Below are 13,868 nucleotides of genomic sequence, written 5' to 3'. Positions count from 1 at the left end.
CATCAGACAGTGTCCATCTGTGAACAATACATCAGACAATGTCCATCTGTGAACAATACATCAGGCAATGTCCATCTGTACAATACATCAGACAATGTCCATCTGTGAACAATACATCAGGCAATGTCCATCTGTGAACAATACATCAGACAGTGTCCATCTGTACAATACATCAGGCAATGTCCATCTGTACAATACATCAGACAATGTCCATCTGTACAATACATCAGACAGTGTCCATCTGTGAACAATACATCAGACAATGTCCATCTGTACAATACATCAGACAATGTCCATCTGTACAATACATCAGACAATGTCCATCTGTGAACAATACATCAGACAATGTCCATCTGTACAATACATCAGGCAATGACCATATGTGAACAATGCATCAGGGGATGCCCAGATGTGAACAATTCAGCAGCACAGTTTGTGCAGTATGTCCTTGTTCCTGCTGCTTTGAATTTTTCCTGTTTACCCTCTGCAGTAGAATCGAGAACACAGGCAGCAACTGTGAAATGACTGCACACGTGCAACTGTTCCCATGTCTTGATAGGCTCGCGGTCAGGAACTTTCTCCATATCGGAAGGTTCATATTGGCCATCTGATTAACAAAAATAAACAAAATATTTAAAGAACTGAAAATTACACTGATGTTTTTGTATCATGCACTTAATCTGCTGGTTTGTGATTGGATAGATTGGTGCTAATTACACTGCCAGAGGTGGAAGCCTACATCTGTTGCAAGCAGTTTTACTCTTGATGCAGAGAGCAAGACCACCCTGGAGAGATGTATACCCTAAATCAGTGACAGAATTACAACAAATTGAAACACATTTCCAGTCTGTCCATTTTGATATAACCAGGTTGTTGTATTGGGCAGGAAGTGACCACCTCTGCCCGTGGACCCAGTTATTGTCATGGATTTTGTAACTGGTAGATGGCAGTCAGCGAGTGCAGACTGGAGGCCACAACGGTTGAAGCTCACAGAGGGGAAAGTGATTGATTGATAATCGATAGATGTAAGAAAGAAAGAACTTGCATTTCTGTAGCGCCTTTCACAAACTCAGGGGATCCCAAAGCTCTTTACAGCCAATGAAGCAGACTATCGAGATCATTCACAGTATAACCGGAAAAGTACAGGTCACAACAGGCCTTGTTGTGAGCAGGTTTCCTGATGTTGATGGTTGACTCCGCAGGGCACGAGCAGTGATGACACTGAGCTGCGTTACTCCTCGCAATATGAAGAGCGTCTGGATCCCTTTGCTTCTTTCAGCAGGAAGGTAGGACTTTCTGACGGCACAGCCTCACTCAACATCTGTTTTAATTTTTGAATTAGAAGTGCCAGAGCAAAGCTGTCAGTTATATTAGATTTTAAGATTATAATGGAAAACAAATGTAGCAGTTCAATCAATTACTGCTAAAGACAAAAGTGATTGTCCAGTCAGCCCAGTGTCACTCACACAAGGCTTTCCAGTCTGCTTACCCAACCTCACTGAGGAACATGGCCGCCTTGGGGCCGATTTTAACCCCTCCCATGCTTGGTGAGAACGAGGCGGCAGGGCAAAAATGGAGGCAGCGTCCTGCCCTCCGGTTTGGCGCCACACTAACAGCGGTCAGTATTTTGACTCCCAGGTTTCGGGAGGTGTGTGGAGCCCTCAATCCAGGCAGGTGAGGGCCTCATAGAAATGCATAATTCCGGTTCTGATGATGTAATTCAGGCCATGTTACCATTTTGATGCAGTCGTGAGTTTGCCGGCCTCGGCAGGAACACCGGGCGCCGAGGAGGAACAGGCCCAGAGAGGGCCCAGACGGCAAGTGATTTTAATTTTCAAAGACTTTCCTGGTGGGCCAGGTGGTGCAGGAGTGCTCCCCCAGACCCTACAAGGAAACCGTGGGCATCTTCTGCCATCATGTTGCCTCTGGTTCTTTTGCCAATCCCCTTAAATCTGTGTTCTCTGGTTACCGACCCTTCTGCCACTGGAAACAGTTCCTTCTTATTTATCTATCAAAACAGTTCAAGATTTTGAACATCTCTATCAAATTTCCTCTTAACCTTCTCTACTCTAAGGAGAACAACCCCAGCTTCTCCAGTCTCTCCACATAACTGAAGTCCCTCATTCATGGTGACATTTTAGTAAATCTCCTCTGCACCCTCTCCAAGGCCTTGACATCCTTCCTAAAGTGTAGTGCCCAGAATTGGACACAATACTCCAGCTGATAAAGGGACTACTGTTGTAGTGGAGCAAGCAATGACCCTGAACTGAAATAAAGCTGGTGGTGTCTCACATGCTGTAGCACAGAGGGGTTGGATACCGTATACGTATATTCCCCAAACAATGCCACAGGTGCCAGTACATCATCACTGAAAAATTATCCTGTTCACTTTCCAAAAAAAGGGGAGTGTGTAATCCTTCAAAGTTCACATTACCTGTCATCACCTCCCTTCCCACAAATGACATAAAAAGTGCAAATTAGAAACCTGTCACTTGTTTCCTGATGATGAGTCAACCTTGACTGAAAATGGCTTCTTAATATAAAAGAAGACATAAAATGTTTGGTGTCCAGTGACTGCAATCTCTAAGTGTTTGTTCTGGTGCTGTGTCTAGGAGCGTCAGCGCAGATATCTGAGTCTCAGCCCCTGGGATAAAGCCACCCTGAGCATGGTGAGTGCAGTCCACTTTTGCTGTTAAAATGGTTGGACCCTTTGATTTTGAACGATCTATAAGGTTTGTTTCTTTTTTTAAGGGCCGCGTCATCCTGTCAAACAAATTGGCTCGGACTATTGCCTTTTTCTACACGGTGCTGCTGCACTGCATGGTCTTTCTTGTAAGTAGTTTTTATCTTCACTGGATTCTGATGCTATGAACATTTCAAATATAAGAGCGCGGTGGGACACGGCGCGGTGGGGCAGAGCGCGGTGGAGCACAGCGCGGTGGGGCAGAGCGCGGTGGGACACGGCGCGGTGGGGCAGAGCGCGGTGGGGCAGAGCGCGGTGGGACACAGCGCGGTGGGGCAGAGCGCGGTGGGGCAGAGCGCGGTGGAGCACAGCGCGGTGGAGCACAGCGCGGTGGGGCAGAGCGCGGTGGGGCAAGGTGCAGGACAATAGAGGAAAATGTCCTGCTCCAATCCAACTGTTTTAGAAGTGTTTCTCAGGTCCAATGATCTGCAACCTCTTCCTTTAAATAGTGATTCAGATTCGAGTGGTGCCATTCAGCCATAATATATAGGCTAATGACTGCAATTCCTTATTTAAACCTCCCAACTTGCATTGGATCCCGCAATGCTTATTCCATCCAGTCCCACTGAATTCCTGACTGAGAACAAATATCCTGATAAACCATGTGTGTTGATACCTTTCCAGTTAATGTTTGTTTCATATTTCAGACATGTAACATCAGTGTATCTAGTTAACGACCGAGTCATTCCTGTGAAAATTGGTTTTGACAGAATGTTTGAAGCATTAACTCATCGATCCACATGACACGGCTGGCCAGTGGCACTCGCTGACTGCCAGTGTGACACACGGTCAGTGGCACTCGCTGACTGCCAGTGTGACACACGGCCAGTGGCACTCGCTGACTGCCAGTGTGACACACGGCCAGTGGCACTCGCTGACTGCCAGTGTGACACACGGCCAGTGTCATTTGCTGACTGCCATGTGACACATGGCCAGTGGCACTCGCTGACTGCCAGTGTGACACACGGCCAGTGGCACTCACTGACTGCCAGTGTGACACACGGCCAGTGTCACTCGCTGACTGCCAGTGTGACACACGGCCAGTGTCATTTGCTGACTGCCATGTGACACACGGCCAGTGGCACTCGCTGACTGCCAGTGTGACACACGGCCAGTGGCACTCGCTGACTGCCAGTGTGACACACGGCCAGTGGCACTCGCTGACTGCCAGTGTGACACACGGCCAGTGGCACTCGCTGACTGTCAGTGTGACACACGGCCAGTGGCACTCGCTGACTGCCAGTGTGACACACGGCCAGTGGCACTCGCTGACTGCCAGTGTGACACACGGCCAGTGGCACTCGCTGACTGCCAGTGTGACACACGGCCAGTGGCACTCGCTGACTGCCAGTGTGACACACGGCCAGTGGCACTCGCTGACTGCCAGTGTGACACACGGCCAGTGTCATTCGCTGACTGCCATGTGACACACGGCCAGTGGCACTCGCTGACTGCCAGTGTGACACACGGCCAGTGGCACTCGCTGACTGCCAGTGTGACACACGGCCAGTGGCACTCGCTGACTTTCTGTCAAGGGCACAAAACCAACCAGCATCTTGTTCAAAGCCATGCTTAGGGATAGTCCAGCACAAACTGAGGTCTACCCTGCCAACGTCCACACAACGAGCGCCTGGTTTCAGTCGTGCCTTTGTAGGCGGTTAACAAGTAGAACCCAGACACAGGAGGAGAAAAAATAAATTGAGACAATCTAAATGGTTCTATTTCAACACGGCCCTTTCCCTTATGTTCGGAGACTGGGATGTTCCTACCTCTTCCCTTGCTGTCCCTAGACTGGGATGTCCCTACCTCTTACCTTGCTGTCCCTAGACTGGGATGTCCCTACCTCGTCCCTTGCTGTCCCTAGACTGGGATGTCCCTACCTCGTCCCTTGCTGTCCCTAGACTGGGATGTCCCTACCTCTTCCCTTGCTGTCCCTAGACTGGGATAGCCCTACCTCTTCCCTTGCTGTCCCTAGACTGGGATGGCCCTACCTCTTCCCTTGCTGTCCCTAGACTGGGATGTCCCTACCTCTTCCCTTGCTGTCTGGAGACTGGGATGTCCCTACCTCTTCCCTTGCTGTCTGGAGACTGGGATGTCCCTACCTCATCCCTTGCTGTCTGGAGACTGGGATGTCCCTACCTCTTCCCTTGCTGTCCCTAGACTGGGATGTCCCTACCTCTTCCCTTGCTGTCCCTAGACTGGGATGTCCCTACCTCTTCCCTTGCTGTCCCAAGACTGGGATGTCACTACCTCTTCCCTTGCTCCGGAGACTGGGATGTCCCTACCTCTTCCCTTGCTGTCCCTAGACTGGGATGTCCCTACCTCTTCCCTTGCTGTCTCTAGACTGGGATGTCCCTACCTCTTCCCTTGCTCCGGAGACTGGGATGTCCCTACCTATTCCCTTGCTGTCCCTAGACTGGGATGTCCCTACCTCTTCTCTTGCTGTCCCTAGACTGGGATGTCCCTACCTCTTCCCTTGCTGTCCCTAGACTGGGATGTCCCTACCTCTTCCCTTGCTGTCCCTAGACTGGGATGTCCCTACCTCTTCCCTTGCTGTCCCTAGACTGGGATGTCCCTACCTCTTCCCTTGCTGTCCCTAGACTGGGATGTCCCTACCTCTTCCCTTGCTGTCCCTAGACTGGGATGTCCCTACCTCTTCTCTTGCTGTCTGGAGACTGGGATGTCCCTACCTCTTCCCTTGCTGTCCCTAGACTGGGATGTCCCTACCTCTTCTCTTGCTGTCTGGAGACTGGGATGTCCCTACCTCTTCCCTTGCTGTCCCTAGACTGGGATGTCCCTACCTCTTCCCTTGCTGTCCCTAGACTGGGATGTCCCTACCTCTTCCCTTGCTGTCTGGAGACTGGGATGTCCCTACCTCTTCCCTTGCTGTCCCTAGACTGGGATGTTCCTACCTCTTCCCTTGCTGTCTGGAGACTGGGATGTCCCTACCTCTTCCCTTGCTGTCTGGAGACTGGGATGTTCCTACCTCTTCACTTGCTGTCCCTAGACTGGGATGTCCCTACCTCTTCCCTTGCTGTCCCTAGACTGGGATGTTCCTACCTCTTCCCTTGCTGTCCCTAGACTGGGATGTCCCTACCTCTTCCCTTGCTGTCCCTAGACTGGGATGTCCCTACCTCTTCCCTTGCTGTCCCTAGACTGGGATGTCCCTACCTCTTCCCTTGCTGTCCCTAGACTGGGATGTCCCTACCTCTTCCCTTGCTGTCCCTCGACTGGGATGTCCCTACCTCATCCCTTGATTAAAGTAGCAAAATCAGCTCTTTACCCCAGCCAGATCAATGCCCTGTAACCAAGGCAGGCTGTTAGTAGAGAACCACAGACTCATGTCGCAGGAAGACTGGCAGAGGTCATAGGTGAAAGAGAAGGGTGGAGCAAATCCCTCCTGACTTGTAGCAGAACATTTAACACTCGCACTGCCTCAGTGCTCAGCTATGGTTTATATCTTAATGCCAAACCAGTTCACAATGTCTCGACATTTGTGATTTATTCGGATAGCTCACTTGGGTAAATCATATCCCAATGCTCTTCACGGATTCTCTGTGTACAGAATCCCGATTGAACTTTGAGCTGATTAATTAGGCTTCAGAACCTATTGAAGACACCTAACCTCGCCTCAAATGTAGAAGCACTTTGTTAACATTTTGTTGCTGTCTTCAAGGCTCAGCTATTCAGTGGGTTGATGCTGGAGGAGGAGGACCAGGTACTATCATGCACCGGGTACAGCAATGCTGATCTTGGTGGAAGGGTTCACCAGCAGATTTGCTGTCTCATTGTCCTATGGGACGTATAAAGTTTCTAAATTCTGGTGCTCAGAGTGTAATGGGGTCCAACGGTTGGGGTTTTGGTGTCTGGTTAGACATTAAAGGACACACTTCACTGAATGCCTGTATTTCCCAGGTGCTGTATAAGGTGGCTTGGAGTGAGAGTGTGGGCAGAGACTGTGCCGCCTATTGTGCAAAGAAGTGAGTATGAAAATACTTTGTGCTGGAGATGGCTGGGTGATTCATATCAATATGACCACAGCGTTACACTCAGAACTCAGAACATTCACTGTATCAACTTATTTCACATTACTCCTCCATTCTTCATAGCTGGGTATTTCAGATCACCTTCAGACTTTCCGAGAGGTTGCATTTTTCTTGAATTTCCTCTGCAGCTTTTTGTGTTTTCTGCCCACAGGACAGCATCGAGACAGGATGGAAACCGTCTAAATAAAAAGCAATATTCACTTTAAAAATAAGTCAGTTAGAGAAGCAGGAAGTTGAATGGAAGAACGTAAATCACAATGTACTGTAGATGTAATGAGGATGCTAACAGTACACCCTGAGAGGTCTAACAAGAGAACATAAGCCATTTGAAGAGCAGGAAATGCCACTGGACTCAGAATCAGCCTCTCCCTCACTCCCCACCCTGTCCCTCACTCCCCACCCTGTCCCTCACTCCCCACCCTGTCCCTCACTCCCCACCCTGTCCCTCACTCCCCACCCTGTCCCTCACTCCCCACCCTGTCCCTCACTCCCCACCCTGTCCCTCACTCCTCACCCTGTCCCTCACTCCTCACCCTGTCCCTCACTCCCCACCCTGTCCCTCACTCCCCACCCTGTCCCTCACTCCCCACCCTGTCCCTCACTCCCCACCCTGTCCCTCACTCCCCACCCTGTCCCTCACTCCCCACCCTGTCCCTCACTCCCCACCCTGACCCTCACTCCCCACCCTGACCCTCACTCCGCACCCTGTCCCTCACTCCCCACCCTGTCCTCACTCCCCACTCTCCCAAGCCGCCATGCTGGGGTTTTCCTCGTATCTGTTGTAAACTAATTGATAGAGATTTATTGCTGTGATTTGTCAACAACTCCACTATTGTTGTGTCATGCACCGACCAGGATGGTAGAGGGTGAACTCGATGGACCTTGGTCGTTTTTCGTCCAGCAGTTCCTATGTTACTCTGCAGTCTCAGGCTCGGGACTTCTCTGCTGCCTCGCACCTCTCAACAGCCCCAATCCCCACATTTCACCACATCGACCAATAAACCTTCTCCTAAATGAGCAAGTTTAGGGTCAGATGGAGTTTTTTTCTCAACTCTGACATGGCCACTTCCTATTCCCAAACCCTGATTTGCTTTCCTCCACAGTCGACTCTTTGTTCCCACTTCTTTCCCTTCTGATATGAGCTGTCCTCGCAATCTCCCCCCCCCCCTCGCCCCCACAGATGCTCTGATGCCCTCCTTTCTCAGGCCTCGTTGTTCTTACTCTGACCCTGCACTTTGTCACTTACTCATTCTCCCCTTCTGGCCGCACACATGCCATGAATACCCCTTGCTCCTTCACATCTTTCCATTTTTTTAACTACAGTGGAAACATTGATTTAAAAAAAAAAATCAAAACTCAAAGAAATGGAATGAAAATTCTTACTGTTAAGGGGTAAGTGCATAATTTTAAAACATGCAGACAGGCTGATAAACACAAAGACTATAGAAGGACCCAGCCCTCACGGCCCTTTTACACTTTTCTTTTTCAAATATTAATCCACTTCCCTTTTAAGAGGAGTTCTGGATTCTGCTTCCCCCACTGTTCCTGGCCGGGTATTCCATATCCTAGCAACCCTCTGCATAAATAACATGCTCCTATCCTCTTCCTTCATTCTTTTGATGATCTGAAACGTATGCCCTCTGGTTATCCACTCACTGACCAATGGAAATAGTTTATCCAGGTTTGCTTTATCAAGACCCCTCATCACCTTGAACACCTCTATCAGATCTCTAATTAATCCCCTCTGCTCTAATGGAGAGCCCCGGTTTCTGTAGTGTCTCTAAAGCCTCTCATTCCTGGTATCACCTCAGTGAATCTCTTTTGCACACTCTCTCTGACCTCGGCATCCTTCCTAATGTAAGGTACCCCTTCAAACTGCAGCCTAACCAATGATTTGTACAAGTTCAGCATAACCTCTTTAATTTATATATCCTATTTATAAAACTGAGGATCTCATGCTTTTTTTTTTTTAATCCTCCTGCTTGTAAAGATTCTGAACCCCAGAGGTTTTCAGCTGCTCCTGAGGTCATAGAATTAATTATACAGCACAGAAAGAGGCCCTTCGGCCCATCGCGCCCGTGCCGGCCATCAAGCCCTGTCTAATCTAATCCCACTTTCCAGCACTTGGTCCGTAGCCTTGTATGCTATGGCATTTCAAGTGCTCATCCAAATGCTTCTTGAATGTTGTGAGGGTTCCTGCCTCTACCACCCTTTCAGGCTGTGAGTTCCAGATTCCAACCACCCTCTGGGTGAAAAAGTTCTTCCTCAAATCCCCTCTAAACCTCCTGCCCCTTACCTTGAATCTATGCCCCCTTGTTATTGACCCCTCTACTAAGGGGAAAAGTTCCTTTCTATCCACCCTATCTATGCCCCTCATAATTTTGTATACCTCAATCAGGTCCCCCCTCAGCCTTCTCTGCTCCAAGGAAAACAACCCCAGCCTGTCCAGTCTTTCTTCATAGCTGAAGCGCTCCAGCCCAGGTAACATCCTGGTAAATCTCCTCTGCACCCTCTCCAAAGCAATCACATCCTTCCTATAGTGTGGCGACCAGAACTGCACACAGTACTCCAGCTATGGCCTTACCAGCGTTTTGTACAGCTCCATCATAACCTCCCTGCTCTTATATTCTATGCCTCGGCTAATGAAGGCAAGTATCCCATATGCCTTTTTAATCACCTTATCCACCTGTTCTGCTGCCTTCAGGGATCTATGTACATGCACACCAAGGTCCCTCTGATCCTCTGTCTTTCCAAGGGTCTTACCATTCATTGTGTATTCCCTTGCCTTGTTAGTCCCTCCAAAATGCATCACCTCACACTTTTCAGGGTTAAATTCCATTTGCCACTGTTCCGCCCATCTGACCAACCCATCTATATTGTCCTGTAGCCTGAGGCTTCCCGCCTTGCTATTTACCACCCTACCAATTTTTGTGTCATCTGCGAACTTACTGATCATACCTTTTACATTCACATCTAAATCATTAATGTAGATCACAAACAGCAAGGGACCCAGCACCGATCCCTGCGGTACCCCACTGGACACAGGCTTCCAGTCACAAAAACAACCTTCCACCATCACTCTCTGCCTTCTGCCACTAAGCCAGTTTTGGATCCAATGTGCCAAGGCACCCTGGATCCCATGGGCTCTTACCTTCCTGACCAGTCTCCTAAGCGGGACTTTATCGAAAGCCTTACTGAAATCCATGTAAACCACATCCACTGCACTACCCTCACCACACACCTAGTCACCCCCTCGAAGAAATCAATCAAATTGGTCAGACATGATCTTCCCTTGACAAAGCCATGCTGGCTATCCCTAATTAATCCTTGCCTCTCCAAGTGGAGACCAATTCTGTCCCTCAGAATTTTTTCCAATAATTTCCCTACCACTGATGTTAGGCTCACTGGCCTGTAATTCCCTGGTTTATCCCTGCTACCCTTCTTGAATAATGGTACTACGTTAGCTGTTCTCCAGTCCTCTGGCACATCCCCTGTGGCCAGAGAGGTTCTGAAAATTTGTGTCAGAGCCCCTGCAATCTCCTGCTTTGCCTCACATAGTAGCCTGGGATACATCTCGGTGCTGTCTAATGGCCGGGTTATACAGCACTCAGTGGTAATATATCTCGGGCATGTTTTATAGAAATCTGAACCGGCAGCTGTGGGCCCTCAATCAGCACCACCAGCAATACAGATTGTCTGGGAATGATCTCATTGCTGTTTGTGGGAGCTTGCTGTGCGCAAATTGGCTGCCGTGTTCCCCACATTACAACAGTGACTACACTTCAAAAGTAGTTCATTGGCTGTAGAGCACTTTACGATGTTCTGAGGTTGTGAAATGTGCTGTAGAAATGCAATTATTTCTTTATATGAATTTCAGCAATGTGCTGCTTTTTAAAAACACCTTTGGTGTCTATTTCTGTTATCTTGGCCATTTCTCTGAAATCTGGTTCTGGGCAGTGATATTGATGATATTGGTTACTTTGGCCTATAAAAATAAATGGGCTTATATTATTATAGGTAGAATAAATGATGCGTATTTGTACTTTTTAGATATTCTTCATCATCTCTGCCTTATCTATGTGTTGTGGTCAGTTTCTGCAGCTGATGGTTATGAGTTGCGATGTTTGCACGTGCAGCCTCCGTCAGTGTTGCACATTCTGCGTAGTGGTGCTATTAGTTTTGGTGCTAGTGATTTGATTTGTTTCTTTTCTCTAGGTATTCTGACCATCTGCACAAGTTCCACGAGAACGGTGACGCAAGGGATATGTGGCAGTGAAGCAGAGGACTGTGGGTCCAGGTGTCTTCAGGGCACTGCTGAGTGTGTGGAGCCCAGCACTGCTTTCCTCTGTCCCTGGGTGGAGTCTAGAACAGATGCCTGACCTGGGGCAGCACTAATGTAGCTAAGCTTTTTACTTCAGTAAGCAGGGAGAGTTCGGGGGAAGCATTCCTTTCATGAATCTTTGTCTTAAGAATATTGAGTTTTATTCCGCTCTATTAGCGGAGAAACTGTACGCCTACAAAACATAACTTGCTTTGTGGTCCGTTTAGTTCTGCTCCATAGCCGTTTTATTGCAGCTAGCCTGTATCAATTGATGATATTTTCAGACCTGCGTTGCTGAGTGCAAGAAGTAGCGAGGTACGCAGGAGATACTGGGCTTCTCGGCAGTCTTTCTGCAGCCATTCCCTCGAGCCAGCTCCTGCTTTTCAGGCCTCTGTTACAACCCTGCCAAATTTCAATCTCCAGATTTCCAGCACCTTTAGTTCTTGTTATTGAAAAAAGAAATTCTAGTTAGGTGCCCTGATCTCGGGGTTACGACAATTTTATTAGAATGTGGGTTAAAATAAGGTTGTAAAACACTAAGAATTTTGATTTAATTATTAATCATTTTGTGTGTGTTGTAATAACCCACATTGGGAGTAAATTACTGGCGGTTCATTTAAAGGCAGTGGGGAAGATGGCATCAAGCTTGGTGGAAGCTCATGGACTTTGTATCCATGACATCTGAACCTGAGACCGAATTATAGCAGCCTTCTCATCGCCAGCATTTACTTCACATCATTTATGTTAACTCGTTAGTTTATGATTATTTTCTTTATTATTGTTATAAGTCGATATCGATGTATTACTGCTGACTGTGTGATAGGGCCTGAAGTTAAATACCATCCTGTGTTTGTGCAGTGCAGGATTGCTGGCTTCTCGACTGCCTGGTACAAGCTACATAGGAAAGGGCCAGAGCAACTAAAAAAAACTCTTTCAACAGCAACTTGGTAGAAAATCTCAACCCAGGATCACCAGAGAGTGTATAGCCAGCAGATTGTGTTTCTGTCCGGATCCTCTAATAGTGAGGAACCAGCGCAGGTATATTGTAAGATGTTGTGTTTCTGCAACTCCAATCATTAAACTCTGTCGATATCTGTGTACGTGTGCTTGTACTTTCTACTGCCAAATATATATGTTCTGGGTGAAGGAGTGAACACTTTAGCTTGAATAAATCATTTGGCATCAATCATTAAATGTTGTTTTGTTTATTTTCAGCTCTGGTTTGTGTCTGGCTTCATGCTGATTTCTGAATTAACTTTTTAATACTACAAAGGCAGATGGAGCATTGTAAATACTTTAATAAGAGCACAAATGGAATGGGATGCAATGTTCTCATCCATCCCTTCTCCTCTCCACCCCAAAACTTTCAGATCTTTGAAAAGGGGCCCCCCACTCACCTTTACACATTACTGAGAGTGAACGTACAGCTACAGCTCTTTGCTGTGGTTCAGTGTTAGCGCTCTCACCTCTGGGTCAGAGGGTTGTGAGTTCAAGCCCCACTCCAGAGACTTGAGCACAAAATCTGACAACTCCCAATGGGGTACTGAGGGAATGCTGCACTGTTGGAGGTGCTGTCCTTTGGATGAGACGGTAAACCGTGGCCCCGTCTGCTCTCCCAAATGGACGGAAAAGATCCCGTGGCACTATTTCAAAGAAGAGCAGGGGAGTTATCCCCGGTGTCCTGGGCAATATTTATTCCTCAATCAACATCACTAAAACAGATTATCTGATCATCATATCGCTGATTGTGGGACCTTGCTGTGCACAAATTGGCTGCCATGTTTCCTACATTACAACTTCAAAAGATCTTCATTGGCTGTAAATCACTTTGGAACGCGCTCTCCCCAACTAATCCCACTGCCCCGCTCTCTCCCATAGCCCTGTATCAATCTCAAACTAATCCCACTACCCCACTCTCTCCCCATAGCCCTGTATCAATCCAAAACTAATCCCACTGCCCCGCTCTCTCCCATAGCCCTGTATCAATCCAAAACTAATCCCACTACCCCGCTCTCTCCCATAGCCCTGTATCAATCCAAAACTAATCCCACTGCCCCGCTCTCTCCCCATAGTCCTGTATCAATCCCTAATGATCCCACTGCCCCGCTCTCTCCCCATAGTCCTGTATCAATCCAAAACTAATCCCACTACCCCGCTCTCTCCCATAGCCCTGTATCAATCCAAAACTAATCCCACTGCCCCGCTCTCTCCCCATAGTCCTGTATCAATCCCTAATGATCCCACTGCCCCGCTCTCTCCCCATAGTCCTGTATCAATCCAAAACTAATCCCACTGCCCCGCTCTCTCCCATAGCCCTGTATCAATCTCAAACTAATCCCACTACCCCACTCTCTCCCCATAGCCCTGTATCAATCCAAAACTAATCCCACTGCCCCGCTCTCTCCCCATAGTCCTGTATCAATCCAAAACTAATCCCACTACCCCGCTCTCTCCCATAGCCCTGTATCAATCCAAAACTAATCCCACTGCCCCGCTCTCTCCCCATAGTCCTGTATCAATCCCTAATGATCCCACTGCCCCGCTCTCTCCCATAGCCCTGTATCAATCCAAAACTACTCCCACTGCCCCGCTCTCTCCCATAGCCCTGTATCAATCTCAAACTAATCCCACTACCCCACTCTCTCCCCATAGCCCTGTATCAATCCAAAACTAATCCCACTGCCCCGCTCTCTCCCCATAGTCCTGTATCAATCCAAAACTAATCCCACTACCCCGCTCTCTCCCATAGCCCTGTATC

At 48.2% G+C, this 13,868-nt stretch overlaps 1 protein-coding gene across 1 annotated transcript in view; it reads left to right on the top strand.

Moving 5' to 3' along the window:
- Window positions 1–12,324, top strand: part of cux1b (cut-like homeobox 1b) — a 69,620-nt gene extending 57,296 nt beyond the window's left edge. Inside the window, exons 6-10 of the mRNA XM_085964141.1 lie at window positions 1,203–1,286; window positions 2,613–2,669; window positions 2,752–2,832; window positions 6,659–6,723; window positions 11,005–12,324. Of these exons, the coding sequence (XP_085820267.1) occupies window positions 1,203–1,286; window positions 2,613–2,669; window positions 2,752–2,832; window positions 6,659–6,723; window positions 11,005–11,065 (348 nt within the window). The 3' untranslated portion in view covers window positions 11,066–12,324. The remainder of the gene's footprint in view (window positions 1–1,202; window positions 1,287–2,612; window positions 2,670–2,751; window positions 2,833–6,658; window positions 6,724–11,004) is intronic.
- Window positions 12,325–13,868: the final 1,544 nt, after the last annotated feature.

This window comes from Somniosus microcephalus, chromosome 22, assembly GCF_052327205.1.
Source record: "Somniosus microcephalus isolate GS21.2 chromosome 22, FLI_Smic_1.0, whole genome shotgun sequence".
Classification (NCBI taxonomy): Eukaryota; Metazoa; Chordata; class Chondrichthyes; order Squaliformes; family Somniosidae; genus Somniosus; species Somniosus microcephalus.
The sequence above is the reverse complement of the archived record's forward strand: the minus strand, read 5'-3'. Positions and strand labels throughout refer to the sequence as shown.